Here is a 24878-nt window from a genome sequence, read left to right as displayed (position 1 = left end):
ATTGTGCCATTGATCAATTCATCAACTAACCTAATTGAGATAAAAAAGAAAGAAAGAAAAGAAACAATGCTAATGATAACTTATGCTAGAATTAAATCCAACCAACTATTACTCTGGCTTCCTCTTATGCCAGCTCAAAGCTTAAGAAGGAACTCTTAATTAAACAAAAATGATAAAAAAAAAAAAATTAAGAAGAACAAATACATACGACATTGACCTCACCAAACGTAGGAGACGAATGGACGGCGGTGATCCTTCGATCATGTGATCTAATCACGCATATGGAAGATTAGACTCGTCTGGTGAGATACAGCTAATCTTCGTAGCTGGGTTGCATTAAGTTGCCCAATTTTTTTTTATTTAATTAAACGAGCTGACGTGGCGAGGATATTTTATCGTTTTTTTTAATGCCATTTCACCTAAATATTGTTACTTACCTAACTGGGACGCTCTTTTATTATTTTTCTCATCATTTTTTCAAAAAGAAAATTTAGGGTGTTATTTGAAATATGTATCATGTATGGTATCACTCAAAGACAACAACCCGCTTAAGTTTTCTCACAATAGACAAAAGGCTAATTGCCTAATTGGCATTCTACCACCAATATTTCGTAATATTGTAAGATACCTTCTATTTTTCATTTAACCCCTCCCTTACGGTAGAATACCACAGCGAGCCCTGCCACATAGGCAGAGTGAGTTACGAAAATACACTGCATACGCAGTCCCAGCCGGCGCCCAACTGGAAAGCGCTCCTTCAGCACGCAAGGCTGTGACACGCGTTGACACGTGGCGCGATTGTGGAACTTAGTCGCAACAGGAAACAGCTGTCTCAAAAAACTAATTCATTGGTTCCTTTTGCCGTAGCGTGTGTTGGGCCTGACACTTCACGCGGTTTCGTTGCGTTCTAATAGTATACGTCGACTTAGTTTCCAGTGTGCTTAAATCAACGGTCCTGAAATCGACGGCTATCGCGTAATCCGAGGGGTAATCCACCTAATTACCACCGTAGATTTGCTAGAGCAGCCCATCTAAAGCAAAGGTTAGTCTATGGTTACTGTACACCATTATCTACATAAAGTTAAACAGGAAAATTTAATCACCAAACTAATCGTGAAAACTCGATATTTGTCCTTTTCGAATCCTCCACAATTTTATTTATTTATCTAATTCCAAGTTTCCAACCCCAAATATGACCGTTTCGCTACACTCCCTCACTCCGACGCGCTCCTTTATATTGCTTACAAATCCTCACCACTAATACCAATCTCCATCTCCATCTCCATTTCCATTTCCGAATCGAAATCTTAATCTCAGCTCAAAGATGATTCCGGAACGAGTCCACCCCTCCGATCTCCGCACATCTAGCTCGTCGTCTCCGCCACCGGCGACGGTGAAGGAGACCACCGCCACACATCCCTCCTTCCAAGAGAAGCCCAAATTCCCGCCCGGCACGTACGTCATCCAGGTCCCAAAAGACCAGATCTACCGCGTTCCCCCGCCGGAGAACGCCAAGAAGTTCAAATCCTACACCCGCCGCGCAACCCGCAACCGCGGCCACCGCTGCTGCTGCTGCCTCCTCTTCTCCCTCTCCGCCCTCCTCCTCTCCCTCGCCATCGCCGCCGGCGCCCTCTACTTCGCCTTCCGCCCCAAACCCATCTCCTTCTCCCTCGACTCCATCGCCATCCGCAACCTCAACCTCTCCTCCTCGGCCTCCGCCTCCTCTCCCCTAAACCCCGAGTTCAACGCCACGATCCGATCCGATAACCCCAACAAGCGGATCGGGTTCCGCTTCCGCGACGGCGGATCCGTCAACGTCTTCTACGGCGGCGTCGCGCTCGGCAACGGCGCTTGGCCGGCGTTCTACCAGGGGCCGAGGAACGTGACGGTGTTCGCGATGTCGCTGACGGGGTCGGGGATAAGACTGTCGGCGGCGGAGAGGGACGGGATGGTGGCGGCGGAGGGGCGCGGCGGCGTGCCATTGCAGGTGGCGGCGAGGGTTCCGGTTAGGGTTCGGTTTGGGGCTGTGACGACGTGGACGATCACCGTTAAGGTGGGATGCGACGTGACGGTGGATAAGTTGACGGCCAACGCGAGGATCCTTTCAAAGAAGTGCAAAGTTAAAGTGCGAATCATCTGACGCAATTGGTTGGGTCTAAAAGGAGAGAGAATATTTTTGAGAAGTTTATATATGGAGTTAAATAGGTAGAATTATAGGGGTACGTTGTGTAACATATTTATAAATATACAATCAAAAACTTGATCATACGAATTTCCAAATATTAATAGTTTGAAATTTCTTGTGATTGAGATCGGTTACCGATAAATATATTTAATAAAAATTGTCTATATGTTAATATGTATGTTCCAATCAGGGAAGGAATTGAAGATTAAACTTAGTTGGTCACAGGGCGAGGTTTTAAGAGGTCATGAGTTTGAGCCCCATTAATTCATTATTTTTATAATATCTATTTTTTATATTTTTGTTATGGGTAAATTTTAAATTGCCCTCATGTTACAAACCATATCTTGACATAAAAAATTTATCAAATTTTTTGTTTGGTAATCTCATGAGTTAGAATTTTAGTGGTTTTAATTTCACGTGAATCAGATGTCGGAATGAAAAGTAAAAAAATAAAACAGTGGAAGTAAGTCGAAACATGACAGATCAATAAATACTCGACATTGTAACAATCATGAAAGAGTGACGGACTGCCAAGGGTGACAGTGGATGATTGATAGTAGGGTTGCTTGTCGTGAGGATGGTGGCTAAGGTTCGAGTGTTAAGATAAAGGCGATCTAAGAGTTATAATAAAATATAAAGATAATAAAAGTAATTTGGCTAAACTCAAAATTCATTCCGTATCATCTCATAATGACTTCTATTTACACGAGTAATATCTTAGTGGATACAATCCAGATTATCCACTTTATTTAAATTTAAAATAATAAATTAATTAGATTAAGTCGACTGAATCGATTGACGTGATCGGATCATAACACATCCGTGGTTATGGTTGTTGCCTCATGTCTAAAATTAAATTATTCTTGTGAAATTTTATGTATTGTTTTATTCTCCTATAATTTATACTAACGTGAAACTATTAATTTTTTCATCTAAATTCAATAAGAAAGTATAACTTTCTATAACACTTATGTGATGTATCTATAACACTCATATGATGTTAACTATTTGAGGAAATATGAATCTTTTATCCCATACTTTTAATATGATTGAAAATATAGTTAGATAATAACTAAGATTTTAGATTTGTAATCTTAGATAGGAGAATATACAAAAAATTGAACATTTATTTTGCTTTAAATTTGAAGAATAAGATTCAGTAAGTAGATTTAAATAGAAAAGTTAATAGCTTCATATTAATCGATGCCACAGGAAGGCAAAGTGATATAAACGAAAGTCTAAGAGAGTAGTTTAATTTTAAGCAAAAACACAATGGACAATTAGTGATTTACCCTTTTGTTATATATCATGTGCCATCTATTTATAGACCCTAACAAACTAGCTCTTCTACCATTTAGAGTTTCTTTTTTTCTTTCTATACCCCTCTTGACTCTTGAAAGTTTTCTCTCCTTTAACTAAAGAGAATAAGAGAAGGAAGGGGCTTCTCCACTCACTTGTCAATTTTGTGAGTTTCTTTCTCCTTTGTCGTCAATCAGTCTTAGGTGAAATCTCTTTCGCCCTTACGATCTCCTCTATGACCAACCCTATTTTCATCTCCTTCTCTTTTGGCCATATCATCGCCTTTATCCTCTGCCTTACTCCCTCCGCCCTCTCCTTGCTTGCCACCATCTTCATCCTTGATCATGTTGCCCTTTCCTTCTTTGCCTGCTTAGTCCTGCCTGTTCTCTTATGCCCCCTTGTTGGCCTAGTCGATGATGGTTGGGACTGCCTTCAGTGGTTGGCTTCAGCGATTGTACCTTCTCTCACTATGATTCTTTTAATGTCAATGATAGTGAAGGTGGCAGGCTAGTAGGGTTTCGAGGTGAGAGCGAGAAGGAAGGTTAGGGTGTTGTGGTGGTAGGCATGGGTGTGTGGACTAGGTGGTAGTAATTGCGGTTAGATATAAGTCTTTGTAGGAACCTCATGGAATTGTGTGTATCTTTCCAGTTCCATCGCCCTCTCTTCTTTTTCGTGTAATTGCAATTTGTGTCTCGATCTTGTTCTCATGTATTTTGTGAGGCTTAACCTTATTTTTACCTTATTTTTCCTTCCTTGTGGATTGTCCAAGATCCATAGGATCAAGTCTTGGAAAGTCGGAATATGACAAAATCGCAAGATGAATCAAGGCTCCTTGCTCTTATAAATTTATGGGGCTGTTCTTCACTTGTGTTTATCTATGTGTCATCGGACTTTATATTATGCTCTATTTGTAGTGTTGTCTAAGTTTAGACTAAGTGTGAAGCTTGTGTTAAAAAACTCACTCTAACATAGTTTTCCTATATATCATACTAATTATGACTAATTACAAGAAGTCAATGAAATGTTCTCACTTACAGACTTTCACTAGAGTGTATATATGTATACATGGCCTAGCCTTTTATTTTCTCAATGGGCTAGATTTGGCTCGGGCCGGCCCAATCAAATTTAGTACTTAATCAAAGCAAATAATTAATAAAATTGAGGCCCAAATTGAAAGTTAGTGGGCCTTATAATGATTAAACTAGACATCATAAAATTCATTTTTTTCTTTTTTTGTTTAAAAATTTTAGTACAGTACATCATAAGTTTAGTTTCTAATTTGAAGATTAACATCAAGTAATATCATAAATGACCATTGGTGTAGCATTTTCTTCATACACTTGAGAATATTCGTGCTGCCGATCACAGCCGTACATTATATATATATATTTGACATGCAAGATTTTTTTTTTCAACTCTTAATGCTTTTGTGTTAATTGTAAATGCCATAATTTATTTAAAATTTAATGCTCGCATGTTTGTTTAAGATCTGATCTTCTATCATAAAATTATCCATATCTGTTTAGTTAAGATATGATTTTAAATTTTATTATCCATCCAATATCAATATCTAAATATCTAAATGCTTAACTATTCAATATTTTATGTGTATTCTTTTTTCTTAGTAAAAATACTAAATTTTTTAATATTATTCTTTTAATAAAAGATGTCACGGGTAGTGTTTTACTTACAAAAACATTGTTATAATCGACATTGGACTCATCTAAACGTAAAATGGTTAAACAGTTCAATGTTTTACTTATGACTATAGTGAAATAGATTTCTTTTGATATTAAATTTTTACCGAATCTATTTAGATAAACGAATCTAAGAAAAACTAATTTGTTCAAAAACTTATATAGTATCGACTGCTGTAAGAAAACAACGCAATGAATTCCCCTCTTACCAACCTGCCAGTTCGCTCGTTTTTTTTCTTTTTAATCTATTGACTGACATACGCTTTAAAGCACGGCAAATTTGTTCACAAGTAAAATGCGTCCTCTCCCCAAGGTAGATCCATCTCTTTTTTCCCCTTTCTTTTTTTTTTTTATACTTCTCCCATGTACTGATTGATGCCTCAGTAAACTTACTTTCCCATTTTACTTGCAAATTATTACTGGATGTTCATATTGTATGCATGTCTTTGAGTTTTGAATAATTATACTTAGATTCTTTAAATTGTTACAAAAATTATTTCGAGTTTGTTCGCCAAAACTTAAAGTATCCTCTTTTTTTTTTTTTCTTTTGGTTTGTTTGTTTGTTTGTCACATTTAGTCATCTTCAACTATCTCCCAAATGTCATCTTCATTACTTGTCAATTTAAACTTTTTTTTTTAAAGAAAGTGTCCCGTGATCAATTTAAGACACTGTATTATTTTACCTTTATTTTAAAGAGAAAAAAAAAAGAGAAAATTTGCTCATGTTAGCTAATTAAGTAGAATAACATACCAATTATTATATTACACATAGACATATGGATTCAATTCACCATCAAGGTTGAAAATAAAAACTCAAGTGTTACTTATACCAGCAATCCAACTCTGAATTGATTTCTCTTTCTATTATTATTATTATTATTTAAAAAATTATAGAATAATAAAGATCTAGATTCGAACCGATGCTGATTAGGCCGATGATGATCGGGAGAGTCGGCGGGGATAAAATATTAAAACCCTAGTGGTCCTATGTGATCTGGAATGTGGTTAAATCCATGTCGGCATTCGATAAAAGTATCCAAAAGAATACATATAGGAGACCTCCTTGAGTGCAAGGTACGAGATCTACTTAATCCTAATAAATTGTAGCAGATGTAGTCATCCAACGGATTCAAGAACTATCTACCCATTTCTACCAACCAAATTTCTGAATCTATGTTCGAGATCAGGTCCTCCCACAGATTACGAGGCAAGCAAACGTTATGCTTAATTAGTCTGTCCAGTATTTTATTTTTATTGTCTTAAAAAGAAATACTTTTAAGTTTAAGATTATTTTAATTTTTCTAATATTTTATTTAAAATTTTTTAAATAAAAATACCCTTGTTTTCTTTCTAATAATTAAATTTTAAGTGATATAAATTAGACAATTTATTGGGTGTGCCGTGTGCGTGTGGCAGCTGCAGAAATCTAATAAAAGTAGGGAGTGAAAATATCACGAGTCATCGTCCTTCTTCTCTGTTTTACGACAGGTGAGAAAAATAAAAAACGGCTACTAACCCAGCAGCCTTTGCCCATCTTTAAGCGACGTTAGTTGTCGACCCCGATTCGGTTTCTCTTGAGCTGACGTGGACTAACGGCGTCATTTACTTCGCCGTTGTTATTTGGTGTAAGGCAATAATAAATTTCCTCCACGAGCAGAGGCTCTCTATCCTGACTCCTGAGAAAGAGAGAGAGAGAGAGAGAGACAGAGAGAGTACCAAATACCAAATCTCAAATCGATTTACCCAACAAGTGCTCTAAATTAAGCATTAGTTCGCTCGATTTGAGCTAGTTGTGATTTTAGATCTGTTGCTGGCTTCGGATTGGGAGGGATCGGATTCAAAGCCCGCGTCTTTTGGCCCACAAAAAGTCGCCGAATTTCCTCGGTTATTTAAGATTGCTTAGGGTTTTTGCCCATAAATTTGAGCTCAAGGTGGTCCGATCTGGTAAGGATCCGGAGAAAAGTTTGATATTGTTGCATTTGGTCGGATTCTGAGTGGGGAAATTGCGACGGTAGAGGTTTCCCGGCGAGGATTCGAGTGACTCGGTTGCCATCGTGGAATTGTGATCACCAGGTATTGGTTTTTTCTCAGTTCATGTTCTACCTACTTAGCTTTAATTAGATCCCAAATGGTGGGCTAAAATTTACTCATTTAATAGTTCTGCGGACTCTCTTTGAAAAAAAAAAAATTTAAATACTTCTGTGGAAAATTTTAGGTTTCCACTTATAGTTTTTTTTAGGCTTTTGATTTTTTTTTTTAATAATGCTATGATTTGTTATTTGAGAGAATTGTGATGCATTTAGAGATCTCGTTCTCCAAGTTGATTGGAATATTTAGCTCGTAGATTTAAATTGTTCTAGCAAGAAGTCATCGACCTTGCTTGAAGGCTGATTTAATTGGTTGATAGTTTATTTTAGCTGGATTTGTGTAGAATTTGTTCTGATTTAAGTATGACGTTTACGAGATTCGTTCTAACTATCACATTTCTTCTTCTTGGATGTTCAGATCATTGCATCAATTGAAGGATACTCTGAGGTTGTAGTTTTCGCCTCACATATCCGGACCAAAAATCTAGTACTCAGCACTGGTTCTTTACTTTTAACTTCAACACTTTGCTATCTGAATTGGTGTGGACAAAGGGAAACTCAGTCCTGCGAAATGCATCCAAAAGCTCGAATCCATGCTGACCCGTCTCTGAATGCAGACCAATTTGACCGTTTACCTGATTCCGTGGTCCTTTTCATCTTTAACAAGCTTGCTGATGTCCGATCTCTAGGCCGCTGCTCCACTGTATCAAAGCGGTTTAATTCGCTTGTTCCTCTTGTCCATGACATATATGTTAAGATTGACCGGGTTGTGACTGTTGATGGTGATGCCGAGGATGCACTAAACCCACCCAACCCCAGACCTCGTAACCTCTTTTCTCATTTCTTCAAAATGATGTTCTTCACTCTTCTAAAGCCATTCCACAACCTACGCAACATCAATGGAGGAAACAAACCCCTTTTCCCACAACTCGCTCACCATTCCCCTGCACAAGTGCTGAAAAACTTCACACACGTACGGCACCTCCGGATTGAGCTTCCTGCTGGAGATGTTGGAACAGAGGAGGGTGTTGTGTTGAAATGGAAGGCCGAATTCGGGAGCACTCTCCAGAATTGTGTGATTTTGGGTGGTACTCGCATGGACCGGAAGTACATCACAGAGCAAGAGCAATCTATAGAAGATAATGAGAGCATACCCGAATCATTCTACACAAATGGAGGGCTAAAACTTCGTGTTGTCTGGACAATCAGTTCTTTGATTGCTGCTTCCACAAGGCATTATCTTCTGCGAACAATTATTAAGGACCACCCAACACTTTGGAGCTTGGTCCTAACTGATGCCGACGGGCAGGGTACATTATTAATGGGGGTAGAGCAGCTGAAGGAGTTCAGGGAGAATCAAGTGGCAGCCTCAGAACCATCTTCCAATAGGACACTAATTCCAGCATCCAGCATGAAGCTGAGGTATTCTCCCTATCTGGAACTTCCTGACACCATGGGACTGCAAGGAGCCACCTTAGTAGCTATCAAGCCATCCCATGAGGGAGGTAGTGGTACTTATAGCAGTAAGAAAGAGATTGACACCTTTGTTTCAGGGGCATTTGATGGTCCATTTAAGATCGCAGTGAAGGCACTGATGAAGCGGCGAACTTATCTTCTGGAAATGAATGGTTTCTAAAACTTCTTTCTTGCTGCTCGCGGTGGTTCATTTTGCTAATTACTAGAACCAGCAGAACCACCAAATTCTATTACTTGATGCAATGTGACATCTCTTTTAAATTGAGTTGTTCCTGTACAGTAATAGTATGTGGTCATCTGAATATTATGTTATATTAGTGAAGCCGTCATTTCCTCGTTATAATTATGGTTGAAGCAAGGTCTAGCAAACTCATCAAATCAGAAGTATTGGAAATTCCATTACCATTTGTTCCTGTTGCTTCTTAATTAACAGGAATCTAGAGTAAAGTTGAAAGAATGAATTTATGTTAATCTGCAAATTGTACAGGTGTTGTACCATTTGGAGCAAATGAACTCTAAGTTGCCATGGAGTTGAAAAGAGGATTGATCTAAGCAGAAGCAGGCCTATTAAGTTTCAATGGAAACAGGGGCTAAGCAGGCCTAAAGATCTATATGCTGACACCATGAGCATGTTTCAGAACACTGAAATGTGGTTACTGGGATGAGGCTCTCTTTGAATGCACTACCTTGTTCTTGAGTTGGCTATTAATTAATGGTTATTAGCTAAGCATGCTTGTGTGGAAAAAGAAGTATTTTAATTCAAGGCCTCTTTACATGAAACTTAAGATGCATGCCTAAAGTAGTTCATGTGCTGTTGGTTCTCTTGGGTCATTATATCTTGCCAGCAAGAAACTTATGGATACCTTGTGGCATTATGATTGATACATGCTGTCAATTTGCAATGTTTATAGAATTCCTCAATTTTCCCTGCATGCTTGTCTATATTTTAGTGGTTGTAGAGTTTAAATTAGTATATTTTTTTTATAAAAAAATTCAAGAAATTTGAACTTCATTTTTCATTTAGATAAACCCCAGTATTAAAGATTTCTTAACAGTGGATGTTACTTGTCTTCAAAGTTTACCGCATGATGCATTCTTAGTGTTGCTGCACCAGTTGTTCCTTATCCATCTCTAGGAAGTTTGTTATTTCTGGGAAGCTTTCATATTCTTGAAGTTTGTTGATGTACTCTAGAAATTAGAAAGCATTATAAATGGGTTGGTTGTGACTTGCAAAAGGGGAAGCTACCAAAATTAAGTTTGGATTAAATCTTTGTCTTGCTAATGTGTGAGAATTTAGTTATAGACTTCTACGTTATTCTTGGTCGTTAAAAGGTTTTGACATCTCTACACCGTCCTTAACCACTTTTAAGGTAGTTTAGATTAGTTGTACCAGTCCTCTGAACCAGAAAAAAAAATTAAAAACATAGTTGGGAAATTTACCCATGAAGGAACTGGAAACTTCCTTGGCTATTATTCAAACTTCTTCTCTACTCCTATCTTTTCATTGCTGGGATTAGCTTTAGAAATATGGGCCCGATTTCAATTTATTTTCTCATATATTTTAAACTTAAACACTTAATTTCTCTATAGTTCAGACCAAGTTATAACCGAGTTAGTCAAATAACAATGGAGATGTGATAAACTTAATTATAGAAATACATTATGTATCTATAGGGAGGGGTAATATGGTTCTTTAACAAGTTATGTATGATGGAAAATATTGGTGCCAATGATGATAGATATATTTTGGTTATTTGTACCCTTAGTTTTGGTGAAAAATCTAACCGAGGGATTAAGTGCTTTAGTTTAAAATATATAAAAATAAACAATGAACGTAGAAAGGAAAATTTATATATAAATATTTCGTGAACAAAAGATAGTGGAAAATTTGTCCACAACCAGAGTCAAAACAAAAGGCATAAACAACTGTAGCTCAATATAACTACTGCCTCTAGTTCAGCAACCTTGCTTACCAAATAAAGCACTCTTAAGCTACAATTTTATCTATACAAAAACACTGCAGCTGCAGATCTATGCATGCCAATGGGGTGTGATGGATATTCTTCAATCTAGCATAGAGATCCAGAGTTGACACAGAGCAGCAGCCTGGACTCCATCACTGTTTCTGCTTCTTTGCCGGTTGTTCCACAGATGGTGCAGCCTATTAAGATTCCAAAGTCATAAAGAATTTCTAAATCCTATAATACACGGGGAAAATAAGTTGCTTTCTTGCAAATTTTATAATATTTTGTCTCTCGTTCTCTGATAATAGAAAATTCGCCCATGCATTATAAGCATCTTCTAATTGATGTGAGCTGATTGCCGAAGAAGGGGAAACTGTATTTAACAGCATATATTTTTAGTTTGTTATGTTCCATTTGCTACAATTTCCACCTGTCTACTTTGAGGCCCATATTTTTATTCCATCTACTGCAAGACACCATGCCATTAGTTGATCTCACAGAGTCTAACAATAGCCTCAGATTTATTGTAACCATGGAAAAATTGCAATCTATGAAACTTGAAGTTCTCCTTAGTAGGTGATGTACAGAAGTGGAAACATAAGATGGAATTTTGCTACTGTTTACCTAGTACCCATAAACTAACTTATAGCAACAAAATAGTTCCTGATAGACCTGAAAAGACATTAGAAGCAAGATTGAGGTAAAGGTCTTACAGAATCTGAAAGATGTTCACTGAGGTGGACCATCGAACTCAGCATAGCATCTAGTGTGTCTTTTGAAACCTGAAACTTCACTTCAATCTCCCCAGAAGAAGACTTTGCATAATCTTGGAGCTGCAAGCATGAAGAGAGGGGGAACTTGTGTATCAGATACATTGAAGATAAACAATGCCCTGGATAGCATTCCTTATTCAACATAGGCAGAAGCAATTGGAAATAATTGCTTGTAAATTATTAAACTCAATGAAAATGTAAAGAAGTTTTTGACATACAAAGCCAGACACAAAATCAAAAGAATAAGTCATAGAATTTTAAGTATCATGTAGTGTAGCCAGATGAATCGATATTGTGAGGAAAACTGGTCTAAATTTCAATTAGTGCTGGGTTATGTTAACTAAGATCAACATTCTTATCACAACCTTGACAAGCTTGGTACAACTACTGTAAAGGTCAACGTCTTGTAAGCACTACAACTCACTTTTGGATGATAAAATAATATGTCCATTTCAAGCTCTGAATGTAAGATTTCAGATGCCAAATATAAAGAGATACAAAAACATTGCCATGATGCAGAAAAAAAGAAGATGAAATAAATTGACCTATTATACATAAAGCTTCTCATCAATAGCACTAGCTTTTGTTAGCTAACATCATTCCCCTACCAAAAGTTTCCAAGAATCTTTAGTTGCATCCAAGAACTATCTGAACTTTTTCATACTTCCCAGAAACAGTTTCATTTAAAAAGAAGTATCGACATATTTATGTGAGTGTCATACCAGTAAGAGTCTAAAACCAAATGTAGATTCAGATAATTCTTCAAAGGATAGGTAGCGCCCAACCTAGCGTCTATAGTACCTTCCAGTCCCACAACAACTACATTACTAAGAATAAGTGAATAACAGTTAAAACTTTAATCATTAAATAGTAACTATAGCCTAAACATAATATGCAGATTTGTCTGGGCTGCCACTTCCTCACATGAAAATGCCGCCAGCTCCGCTTGTGAATACAAGGATATAAATGCTTATTACAGCATAGTTCAAGGTAACAGAAAATAGAACCTTTAATGTAATGATAGCCAGGTGATTTGCTGGTGTTGAACCTTTTTTCTCCATAGTCCATGTCATTGACTTGAGTCGTGGAAGATTTGCCTACATTATACACATAAACTCTATATAAATGTTTGCATCCTTAGGCTCATTTTCTCTAGGCATAGCATCAACATCCATCAAGACAACAAATCAAAGTTTAGGAGATGCATATTGAAAGAAACCAAGAGAAGAAAGACCTGTGTTAAAACTGGAACAACTAGAACAAGTGCTTAATATAGCTCTACAAAATTATGAATACACAGACGCTCAAGTATCTATAATGTTGGATTTCAAAGAATGGACATTGGACTGGCAAGATTATCCTTAATACTAAAGTGGAGCATCCTGCTTACATCATAAAAAGTTTTTGTACCTGGAATTGTTTTATCAAACTACCTTACCAAAGAATACTTTTCAGGGTTTTCAGCATATCTTCCCCTCAAAATTTCCTAACCATTTACACCCTTAAAAAGTTAAAAGCTGCATATACAAATACCCCAGACCCAACACAAGAAATGGAAAAGAGAACTCAGACCAATACACTAAAAATCCAAACTAACATAGATATACCTCTAAAATATCAAATTTTGTATGAAGCACTATACCATTGATATACATGAGCATCTATCAAGGTACATAGGACTCAATTATATAAAATAATAACACTTAATTATTGACTATATGATAGCTCCACAGTACTAAACTGCTTCTTTTCTTCTACTTCACAAATAAGAATGGGTATGATCTTATATAGCAAGAAAGGAAATCATTCAACAATTGATCTAATATTGTAGTCATTAACTATTTATACATTTTCTACTTCTATTTTAATTTTAAGAACTCCTGTAAAAAAGTATTTCCCCAGATCTAGATTTCCATAAGATGAAGCCAGGAAATTAGTGGCACCCACAATGCAACAGCAATATCAAGAGTCAAGATAATTATGCAAATCAAAATTAACTCTGCTAACATCAAAGCTAAGCACATCATTCCTAGCAACAACATATAATATAGGAGCCACCATGATCTTTCTCATGAACAACAGAATCCCATGAGCTATCATCAAGTATTTATGTGATCAAAAAGATAACTCCCAACATACCAGATTATCAAGAGAACCATGATCCTGATGAAGTGGCATCACAACCATGCTTGGAAGATTTGAATCAACACTGCCTTGAATATGAGCGTTCTGATTGTTTCTATAGCCAGTTGCACAATCTTGCCGCAGCCAGGGTGATGATGATAGTTCTGATGTTTGGAAGGATGCAAGAGCAGCTGGGGTGTTGATTTTGACCTGATATGACACCCTTGTCCGTTGCCAAAAAGGCTAAGAAGACAATAATCCACAAGTAGCATTAAAAGACTCAAAAATCAAAATGAACAAGTGCTAATTAATAGAAAACAAACATATACATGAGAAATTTATCGTGTAAGTTTACTGTAAACACTTCATAATGACATTATATATTCATGGTTTGGAAACCAATAAGCAAATACATAAATGAATATCAGATTATGAATCATGCACTAGCCATTTGAAATATCCACAGACCACAGGTAATGCAATCCTTTTGATAATGGTGTAAAAATTCCAAGGGGAGAGTTGACTTTAAATGTATGCTTTTCTGGAAAAGGATATTCCACAAATCTAGATACAAGTTAGCCTGATACTCTACAGAACAATCCACTGTAAATATGCAGGAAATGATTTAACCTTTGGCATTATGACCATCCACACAGATTGATAGGGCTCCTATCTTAGTTCAATGATGGAACTTTTTCACACTCATTTTGTTAGTTTTTCTGTGCTTGCAAACTGCAAGCATATGCTTTCACCAGAGAGCACATCATAAATGTAAAAACTAATGGATATACTACAGTACATAGAAAAACTATTATAGTAGAAACCCCATCAGGTGATGTGTACATGCACAATAAACCTAGTAGTTGCCAGATTAATATTAACTTGGTGCATCAGGGACCATATGCTTCCACCGCCTAAGGTTGTCCGACAAAAATGTACAATGTTTGAATATAGTACCTGGTCTCTTGATGCCTCCTCCATCCACTGGCTCTGAAACTTTTTAATTGCCTCCACAAGAGCATTTCTAAGTTCTACAGAAATAGCACTAGAAAATAAATTTTGGATATCCTCTCCTGCAAGCTTTTCATTTACACACTTTCTGATGACACATCTAAGGCATACTAAAACCTGGAATCAGAATTCATTTGTCAGTCTATAGGAAAGGACAATGAGTTTCTTAAGAGAGCACATTATATATATTACAAATATTCTTAACAAGAGAATCCCCATACACCTGGGGAAAAAAACAGAGTACTCTACTAAAGACTAATGGAAACAATCTAAAGCAAACTCTCCACAATAGAAGATACAAGTTAAAAACATGTAATGACCTTATTTTTCTACTTGTGTACAAAGAATATATTATGGAAATTGTGGTTAATGAAATCCTACAAGGATTTCAGGCAAAATTACAACTTTTTATCACATTCATCGTACATGATTGAGAAACGTCCTCAAGTTTGATTCTTGATTGACTTATACTTTATGATTCTAAATACATCTTGCAGCTACTTACTTTAATTTCCGTTAAATCACAAAATTAGTTCTCCAACGAACAATTAGTCAGAGAATAAACAAGAAAAAGTACACAAATTTATTAACAACTGACACTATGAGCATTTTCTTGAAAGGAAGAAAGCGCGAGACAACCATTCAACACAAATACAACAGCCCCCCAAAAGAATTAGTGAAAATAGTACATTGGCGAACCAAAGAAACAATCCAACCAAGGGTTGGTGAGGGGGCTTACGGGGTTTAAGTCTTGGAGAGTAGGGAGGTTGAGGAGGGATTGTAGATGGGGCTTCTCGGAGGGAGCGATCCCAGTCCTCCTGGTCTTCCACAGAGACTCGAGGACTTGATCGATGGATTCCTCCGAGGGCGTTGGAGAAATCTTTCGGAGGTGGTGGAGGAAGAGAGGGTCCTCCTCCATTCTCCTCTCTTCTCTCTCTCTCTCTCTCTCTCTCTCTCTCTCTCACTTTTCCTTGTATATTTATTCAATCTTCCGAGTTCTCTGCCGATAAGGGGAATTGACAATTCACACCCTACTTTATATTATTTACATTCCGGAGCCCTGTTATCTTTAGTTTACAAAATTAAGTTCTGCCTAAAATGAATGGTGCCATTTTTCCAACATATAATTATCTATTTATTATTTCTATTACTACTTTTATAATTCATGAGCTCATAGGTTATAAATAGGTCAGATACAATATCAATCACAATTACTCGCAAAAACGAATACCAAGTTGTTCCCAGAACTACATATTGTTAATAATTCTTTTTAAATTATTTTAGTACATAATGACTTTCTAAACTATCAAATAGATCTTATAGTATAATTCAAAGGCATTACCAATAATTAGGGGTGAAAACGGGTCGGATTAACTCCGACCCGATTCGGATCGGATTCGGATAAAAAATTTCTATCTGATTCGGATATGGATAGAATTTTTGAAAAAAATTTGGATACTGGTCGGATATATTTTTCGGATTCGGATACGGATATCGGATATCCGTTTACCCGCATATTTTTTAAATAATTTACAGTTTTTAGTTTGCTTATTTAAATAGTAAATATTAATATTATTACTAATAATAAGTTATATATTATTTATAGAGATTAATTTCTCTAATTTTTATATATTTGATATACAAAAAATTTATTTGTTGTAAAACTCTTAATAATTTTGTGTTAATTATATTTAAATAAAATAATATAATTATTTTAAATTCAAATAATATCCATTTAAGATCCGATCCTTTATCCGAAAATTATCCATATCCGTTTAGTTAAGATATGGTTTTAAATTTTACTATCCGTCCAATATCTGTATCTGAATCCGTATTCGAACTAAAAATACGGATTCAGATATGGGTTGGATCCGGATATGGGTTGAGCACTATCCGATCATCCGTTTTCACCCCTACCAATAATACATTACAAATAGAGAGGATTGTGTGATATTTGATGTCATCACATCAGCCTCACAAATAAGAGAAAAAAATCTCTCTCTCTCGCTTTAGTCGGACCCAACCGAATGACTCCAATACTTGTCTCATTTTGTGCATAACACATTGAACTCGTGGAAGTTGAAAGGAAACCTAACGCCACACCCTCTTCAACTTATAAAACTCGTAGTAACAACAAATCTGATATACATACTCATCAATGGCTTCACCTCTTCTCTCTCACTTCCTCCACTATCTCACCATCTCCCTCCTCCCTCTCAGGTCCATCTCTCAAAGCTTCATGCACATCTTTCTTGCTTCATCTTTTGATCATCTAGTGGAGTGCTCCATTTGCCTGTGCCAGATTAGAGGACATGAAAGGAGTAAACAGCTCAGATGCAAGCATATCTTCCACAGTTACTGCTTAGAGAGATGGTTAAAGCATCAGGGGAGGAGGAGTGCTACTTGCCCATTGTGCAGGGATTGCTTGGGATCAAGTAAGAAGAAGACTACAGCTGAGAGCTCATTGGGGCCTAGTAATGGCGGAAAGGAGGAGACTACTTTTTTCTTCTCACCCTTTAAACTTGATGGTAAGGATCGATCAACATGGTGGTTAAGGTAAAGAATTCTTCTAGAATGGTCATGGAGCAATGGATGCAAGCCTTGTAACCTTTAAGATTAGAGTGATGGAATAATCTTCCAGTAGTTTATAGTAATCGTATCATTTACTTATCTAAACTTCAGAGTAGAGATATTTACATTTTGTTTTCGTTACCATTAGATCCCTACCATATAATCAGCCATTACTATATAGATGAATTAAATTAAGTATGTCAACGTAATGACCATAATACTCGTGTCTATTGTTGTTCCTATGGTAGACAACTTTACTTAGATTTTTTTTTTAAATTATTTTTAGAAATAATAGAAAATTTTGCATTTTGTCAGTAGCTATTAAGATGATAAAAGAAGAACAGGAAAGAACAATAAGTAGCTATATATGATTGGATGTCAATGATAATAAAAACAAAACATGGAGTGGTTTTACAAATTTCCTTAGTTTTCTATTTTTCCTGTACGAAATAACTTGAAGGAAAGAACATTGCAATTATCCAAGAAAGTTGCACTTCATCAAAAGGTCTTTGTAGTACTGCAGCCTTTTCTGTAGCAATGCTAATTTGATCATGAGAAATGCCAATGCTGCCTTAGATTCCAGGAAGTTACTCTTCTTGCAAGCAATAGTCACGAATTAATATCAACTCAAGCTGTTAATCTGAAAGATAAAAGAAGGCTAAGGCTCACCAAGAAATGCAGGATGATGGGAGGGCAAGATGTATTAATATTTATCCCTATTATTGAAAGGTTAATTCCATGAACAATCTGAAAATAGAACTCAAAGATATATTTCTGAAAAGAGAATAAAGCAGACCTTTATTTTACGCAGAACACAACGAAGTGAAGAAAATCATCGGTAATCAGAAGCAACAACTTCATAACAATATTCAGCAAATCATCAGTTCTACCCCAAAAGAGGCATGAAATTTACAAATGCAATTAAAGAAAGGATACTTTCATCTATCACAAGCTCAAAGTAAATGACCAGATGAATTCATCCTATGTCAACCCAAATACTCCCGATGGAATAGATGTTCGCATTGCAGAAGGGAGTAGTTTAACACAAAAAATAAATGTCAGAAGTGATGATCAACATGCCTTACATTGAAAACAAGAAAAGCAATCAACAGGAAAAAGATACAAAACCATAAAGATGTTGAGAACTCCAAAAGATATGCATCTGAAATGCTTTCACTGTTATTATGGTAAAATTATGATTACAGTATAGGAACAGCACATATACTACAAGTCAGTAAACCTTGCAGACACAACTGAACCTCCTCTTGGCATCGAATTCTCAATAGTATAAAGTGACTCCAAGACCAGGGAGAGAGAATGTACTGTGAGAATGAAACTCTAGAGAGTGCTGAAAGTTTCAAGTATTTGGATAGTAGATTTACATCGGCACAGCAACTCAGTGAAAGCAAGCGACAGCAACAGCAGATTGTTGGGCTCCTACATCTTTGAAACCCCAAAGTAGGACAGAAAAGAAACTGATAACTACCAATGTTCTAAACCAAGAAGCAAAAGATAATACCCCGTGTAATCTACAAAAAAATTTATGAACACAGTCAAAAGGGAGCTGAACTTGTTCTCCGAAGTTGATATTTCGGTTCTGGAGGAGGTGTAGCATAAAGTATCTTGTCCAACTCCTGCAACCGGAACAAAACAGTAGATCATTTAATTACTTTAGTCACAAAGACAGGTGCCAGGGATTCAATGCAAAAGAGACTTTATCAAGAACTAATAAAGTTTCAATGTGCTATCAAGACTTTGTTCCATCAAAGACTAGGATAAGACAAATTGGAAAATTATAGGTCAGTTTTATAGGCCTCCCTAGGAATTAAGCCCACATCCCAAAAGGAACTGCATATGGCATCTTTAATCTGTGTTTCGTTTTTGCATTACTATTATGATCTTCCATTTCTATACATGTGTGCAGTTTCCTGAAGTGTGACATAATTAACATCATAATTTCTTATTATGAAAGAGAATGTAAGATTCACCATGTATTGTTAAAAATTATAGATATTGTACAACAAGCTACGAGCAAGGTTCGAAAAATCGAGATTAGGATCGGTCTTCCTAAAAAATGAAACATATCGGCCGTATCGATCGCATGCATTGGATCGTCTTTTTTTAATTACTCAAATTCTATTATTTAAAAATACAGAATATTTTATAAAAATTTAGAAAAAATGATAAAAATAAATAAAATTAAAAAAAAGAGAAAAACTATAGTGCAATGAAAATTAAAAAGAAAAGGAGATTAGAGAGAAAGCAAGTGAAAGAAAATCAGACAAAAGAAAGAAAAACTATGGTGCATCGAAGAAGAAAAAGAAAAGAGAAGAAAAGAGTAGAAAAAATGGAAAAACTGAAAGAGAAATAAAATTAAATTAAATTAAAAAAATTACATACCGGAGTTTGCCGGAGTTAGATCTGCGTCGCCGGAGCTAGATCTCTTCGTAATAAAAACAATGGTTATATGATAAGGAGAGAAAAAGAAAAATAAAGAATAACAGAGAGAGAAAGAAAGTTCCGATCGAGCATGGATTGGAATCGGGTTTGGTCGATCCCAATCCGGATCGGGATCAACCAATCCTACAACCATGGCTACGAGATTGTAGTGAATATATGGATATAAAAGTATCTGCCCCATGATTAAACTTCATAGGAGTAATATGCAAAATCTTGGCATACTTCAATGTAAGATACCATTTACAAGTTAAAGCAATTTCACAACTTGGCAGGTACTTCAATTGCTCAGCTAAAAGATAACAGTATATAAGAATCATTCTATTAGATTCACACTTCTTGGAACACATTATTGTAAGTATGAACTGGGTTTTGTGAAGTCCATCATTTGCTTGTATACCTCCTCTAAATTAGTCATCTGTGTATACACCCCTTGTACCCTTGCACATTTTTTTGGTTACCAGAGTTATTTCTTGGTTACCAGAGATAATCATTAAATTATCAAAAGTCATTATTCTTCTTTTTGCACATATACATCTCAACAATTGAATTTCTACCTTTCTATAGTTAAATGAGTCAGCTTTTAACTATTGGCCATCAAAATATAACCAGACGTGTATGCAAGCAAGTAGTAAACCATTTATCATACCAAAAAGAAAAAAGAACCTTGATCCCTCTTTTTGCATGTATACATCTCAACTTCAGCATTTTAAAAACTTGACCTAATGTGTATCAAAGCAAAAACAAGTTTTGAGGGTACGAGTGCAAGTATTAGATTTAAATATGTATACACAAATAAGAGACTTTAGAGAGGTAGACATGCAAAAAAAACTCCTAAAATTCTACTGCAGCTACATGAATTTCATACAGTTATAACTTGCGGGAGTCTCTTACTGTCATATTCATACTCATGTCAAAATTAATTCTCCTACTCATACAGACCACCTGTATTTTTTTTCCTTTTTAATAAGATAGACAACTTATCTTTTCAAAGGAGCCCGATAGAAATAATTTGATTAAAAAAAAAAAAGCATACGAACCAAACTACCATATAACAAGAACTTCTAGGAAAGTGCTATTTTACAAAAGCAGAGCATCCTTCTTTTGCTTAACAGGAAACCTGGATTTAACAGAACTTACAAACACAGACATAGTCGCAAGCAGAGGAGCCTTAAAGCATGGGTAAAACTAAATTAACCAAAACAGACATACTTACAGACAAAGAAAAACAATAATTTAAAATATTTGACATCAGACATTCCGACAAGGCTTTTCTGCTATCTTATAGTAGCCAAATCCACATAGGATCTGTTCTCCTCAGAGGGCATTCAATAAATGTTGTGAAATTGATAATTAATATCCATTAGTTATGACCCTTAACAACTTTGCTACAACATGGTATCTCCAAGCAACAATCAAAAGGCCGAATATTTTCTTTAAGTACTGCAAGTGTGAAACTTAATAAACATCAATCTTGCCATCATTCTGGCTAACATATCTCTTTATAGGCTAGTTGCAGGCTGCTATCCAGCTTCCTGATTTCATGGAAGGTGAGAGCTCTCCACCATGCTATTAATACCCGTTTACATATGGGTAGGGGAATAGTTTTATTTTATTTTTCTACCATGATGATCTTTTGGGACAATTATGAATTGATTTTGCTAACATCAATGCAACATATTGGAGAATATCTTGCAGTTAGTAGCGCCATGGCTAGACATACTGTTAAATACTTGCATTAATAGGACTGCATTATGGATGAATCCTAGTTCTCCCTTAATCTTCTCACAAGCTTATTGTAGTTCCTGCATTGAAGCTTCCAACACTTACGAAGATTCCCCAGGAGATTTAATCAGATATAGCAGTTCTGCATCATATCTGATGACTCAATATTTTAACGTAAAGCAAAGTTTGGTTTGATATGGGCAAGAAGTGACACAATATATCTGAGCATAAAGTTGATCTAACAGGGCACAACTCTAGCATAGGAAAAGTCATGCTGCTCCTCTGAACCAAAAGAGAAGAAAAGGAGCCTAATGCAGATTTATACAGTCGGAAAAAAGGATATATGACATGAGGTAGCCTTTCAGTGGCATCAAGATAGAAGAATCTCTAGGATAATATAATGTTGGGATTGTTAAAACTTAAAAGAAACCATGTAGCACAGGTATATGTAGATGAACTTCTACCTCTAGTGAATGCCTGAATTATTTTAAATACCATTTCTGCATTGACAGCACTGTAATAATGATAAAGCAAAGCCAGAAAGCTAATAATGTTAGGTATTAGGTCGCATTAGTAATCTAACAACGTGTAATTTTAATTTTGTTGAAATTATGTTTGAGGATTGGTCTGTTGTATACTTAGAGGCTTGGACAAATAATAGTACTTTCTCAGACTAACCATCATAATGAACAATTGATGATTATACTACCACAGAATTATGATATTAAACAACCTGAAATAAAGAACTGTATAACTATCCTGGTTGATAATCTCAAACCACCAAACAATCAGAAAGAACTGCTGATTCTGGCAAACTCCTAAAAGAGAAATATGAAAAATCTACCTTTTGTTTCTTCAGCCTCTCATTCTCTTCTTCCAAACGAGATACCTTATTTTCGAGCTCATTTGTGTAGGCCTGTCGTAACAATATACATCTTGTCGGATCAAGAAATTTAAAGGGAAGAATATTAATTATATAGAAGTTGGATTGAATTATTTAATGATGTATCCCAAAACACACTGAACTGAGTGACAGTGAACTGAAATGAGCCCTACAAACGCACACGGAGAGGAAAAAAGATAAAGAAAGAAAAATAGATAGTGAGAGAGAGAGAGAAAAGAGAGATCTTCACCTGCTTCCTAGCTCTTGAACGCGCAGCAGACTCCCGGTTCTTAATCATCCTTTTCTGCCTCTTCTCAACTACCTTGTCTGGCATCTCCCCTGATGGTGCTCGCTTACGACCAGGCGTCTGAGGATCAGACAGTGCCCCCATCATTGGGGATGAAATATTCATCTGTCCCTCAGGGTAAACCACATCCAGAATAGGCCCCCCACCGACACCCAGTGACTGTGGGCCTGGCTGGTTCGGCATGTAAGCACCCATCAAATTCTGCTGCCCCTGCTGCTGCGGATCCATAGCTGAGATCTGCTGATACTGCTGGAACCACTGTGCCCCTTGTACAAAATCCTGTGCCCCTGCCATTGCATCAGCACTGACCACAGGATCCACTTCGCCAATCAGGTCATTGGTATCCTTTGCATAGCTCTCAGTGACCACCCCAGCCTTGACTAGGAAATCCTCAAGTGTCATCTCCCCTAGCGTCAACTGCCTCCCCTGGCCCATTCTTTGCTCCTCATCACCCTTTCTTTTCCCCTGCTGGATGTCTCTCCAGACTTCATCCACCGTCTTCTTGCTCAGGGCCCGCGGCATGGTTATGCTCCCCTGGCGCTGGAGGCTGAAGCCAGATGCATATTGATTGGAGGCACGGTCCAGGTCAGCAGCAGCCAGGGACGTGTTCATGTCCGCTGGAAACACACTCTTTAGGAGTTCATCAAAGTTCATGCTGTGCAAAGGTTCACCCAAGTGATTCTGGACCTCACTGAGGGTAAGATTATAGAGAGACCCCTGCCTTGCCAAGTTCTGAATCTGAGATCGCTGCCCTCTGCCGCCACCGCCACCGCCCTGCGACGCCATCGTCTGGCTCCCCATTAACCAAGTCCACACAACTTCAGTAATTAGGGATTCAAACTCCACGTGCAGAACTCATGAAAAACCTAGAATGAAAATCCTCCTTCCCCAAAGTAGCTTTTTGTGATCACACCAACCACAGAAGTCTTCTAGCTCTAAAACCCCAATCTGCAGGTTAAAAGATCATAACTAAGAAATGACACAATAACAGAACAAACCTAATATACCAAGAAAGAAAGAAAAAGATTCAATTTTTTCTGCTACGATAAGAACACAACTTGTTCATTAAAGAGATGCCCAAGAACAAAAACATGGAGGTGCTGAAAGTTTCACCAGGTACAACACCCCAAGAAAGCCAATTAACAAAGGCCCCAATTTGAGCACCCAATCCCAAAAACTAATAAGTTAACAACTTCGATCATATATTCTCAATAGCAGGATTATTGAAAAAACAACAACAACAAATTCCAAGCAATTGAAACAATGGGTTTTTAGAGAACCAGGGTAAAAGAGACTCAAGAGCATCTCAGATAACACCGAATACAAGCATATCCACGAGACCCATCAACCAAAATGTGAGTTTTGCCCCTCCCACAGAGAACTCTGAGGAATAAGAACCTTTCCCTGTCCTCTTAGATCCTTTTGCACAACTCCTTCAAACAAAGTAATCTCAAATACTCCAATTCCAAGTACCCATATATAACAAAACCCAATTGCCATTTCTACTTACAATGAACTAGATTGGATCAGGTCTGCTCCAATCGTAATTCGTATTGCTCCACCACTGCCCCGATCAAAAGAGGAAGCCCCGAATTCGCAGTGGGGCGAGTGAGGCCGAGTGCCCCAAGGACCAAATGGCCATTAAAAGAGAGCCCATGGTTGTAATGTGTGCCTATTGGGAAATTATGTCTTCTTGTGATGGACCCCACCAAATTGCACTCGTCGTAGAGTACCAAACAAAGAACGCGAAGATAGTTATAATTAGACAAAAAAAAAACAAAAAAAACAAAAAAAAAAACAAAACAAAACAAAAGGGAAACAGTTCTAAGATGGATTCACATGTTAGATACGCCAATTGCCATATAGTTATGTTTTAGGACTTACATACAAATGGTGAACTCCGGTTGGATTCGTGTCTCACATAAATTTAATCTACCTGGATTAGTTTGAACCTTAAATTGAATATATAGTTAACCAAATAATTCTACTTTATATTCACGTTAATAAGTATGGGCCAACACCAGCCATGGTACTTGAAAATAAGAGTTATTTTATCCTTACTGTATACTTCTTTATGTATAATATGTATATATTTATATGCAATGCACACAATCTATGTGTAATATACTAATACATACATTTATATTATTATATTATAGTGTGCCCTTGATTTTATAAATTAAAAAATTTAGTGCATAATTATACTTAAATTCTCTGAATTATTGCATAGTACATTGAACTCTTAAGTATGTAAAATTTCTATCATAAGATTATTCAATCCATTATTATTAAAATTAGAGTAATTTAGCTTCACTCAGC

General features: G+C 36.6%; 4 protein-coding genes across 6 annotated transcripts; 2 read left to right on the top strand and 2 right to left on the bottom strand.

The window, feature by feature from the left end:
• Positions 1 to 1140: 1140 nt before the first annotated feature.
• On the top strand, positions 1141 to 2266 carry LOC140790320 (NDR1/HIN1-like protein 13). Its single transcript, XM_073140346.1, has one exon. The coding sequence runs from the start codon at positions 1325 to 1327 to the stop codon at positions 2138 to 2140; it is 816 nt and encodes a 271-aa protein (XP_072996447.1). The 5' UTR covers positions 1141 to 1324; the 3' UTR covers positions 2141 to 2266.
• A 4567-nt stretch (positions 2267 to 6833) lies between these two features.
• LOC140791518 (F-box protein At4g18380-like) lies at positions 6834 to 9087 on the top strand. The gene is made up of 2 exons (XM_073142131.1): positions 6834 to 7254; positions 7687 to 9087. The coding sequence occupies exon 2, from the start codon at positions 7840 to 7842 to the stop codon at positions 8902 to 8904; it is 1065 nt and encodes a 354-aa protein (XP_072998232.1). The 5' UTR covers positions 6834 to 7254; positions 7687 to 7839; the 3' UTR covers positions 8905 to 9087.
• Positions 9088 to 10579: 1492 nt separating this feature from the next.
• Positions 10580 to 15624, bottom strand: LOC140790857 (uncharacterized). Its single transcript, XM_073141150.1, has 6 exons — positions 15356 to 15624; positions 14563 to 14733; positions 13621 to 13848; positions 12489 to 12578; positions 11422 to 11541; positions 10580 to 10905 (listed from the first exon to the last, which is right to left on the bottom strand). The coding sequence occupies exons 1-6, from the start codon at positions 15533 to 15535 to the stop codon at positions 10861 to 10863; spliced, it is 834 nt and encodes a 277-aa protein (XP_072997251.1). The 5' UTR covers positions 15536 to 15624; the 3' UTR covers positions 10580 to 10860.
• A 2720-nt stretch (positions 15625 to 18344) lies between these two features.
• Positions 18345 to 24216, bottom strand: LOC140791077 (ABSCISIC ACID-INSENSITIVE 5-like protein 2). 3 transcript variants are annotated; one of them, XM_073141457.1, is made up of 4 exons: positions 24070 to 24216; positions 22503 to 23507; positions 22214 to 22285; positions 18345 to 18821 (listed from the first exon to the last, which is right to left on the bottom strand). In XM_073141457.1, the coding sequence occupies exons 2-4, from the start codon at positions 23358 to 23360 to the stop codon at positions 18741 to 18743; spliced, it is 1011 nt and encodes a 336-aa protein (XP_072997558.1). In that variant the 5' UTR covers positions 23361 to 23507; positions 24070 to 24216; the 3' UTR covers positions 18345 to 18740. The 3 variants fall into 3 exon arrangements, with proteins under 3 accessions (XP_072997558.1, XP_072997559.1, XP_072997560.1); XM_073141458.1 differs by lacking the exon at positions 24070 to 24216 and adding an exon at positions 23840 to 23979; XM_073141459.1 differs by lacking the exon at positions 22214 to 22285.
• Positions 24217 to 24878: the final 662 nt, after the last annotated feature.

Source organism: Typha latifolia, chromosome 6 (genome assembly GCF_019914945.1).
Source record: "Typha latifolia isolate L0001 chromosome 6, TyphaL0001v2, whole genome shotgun sequence".
NCBI classification, from domain to species: Eukaryota; Viridiplantae; Streptophyta; class Magnoliopsida; order Poales; family Typhaceae; genus Typha; species Typha latifolia.
Note: the sequence above shows the minus strand (reverse complement) of the source record. Positions and strands in the feature narration are given on the sequence as shown.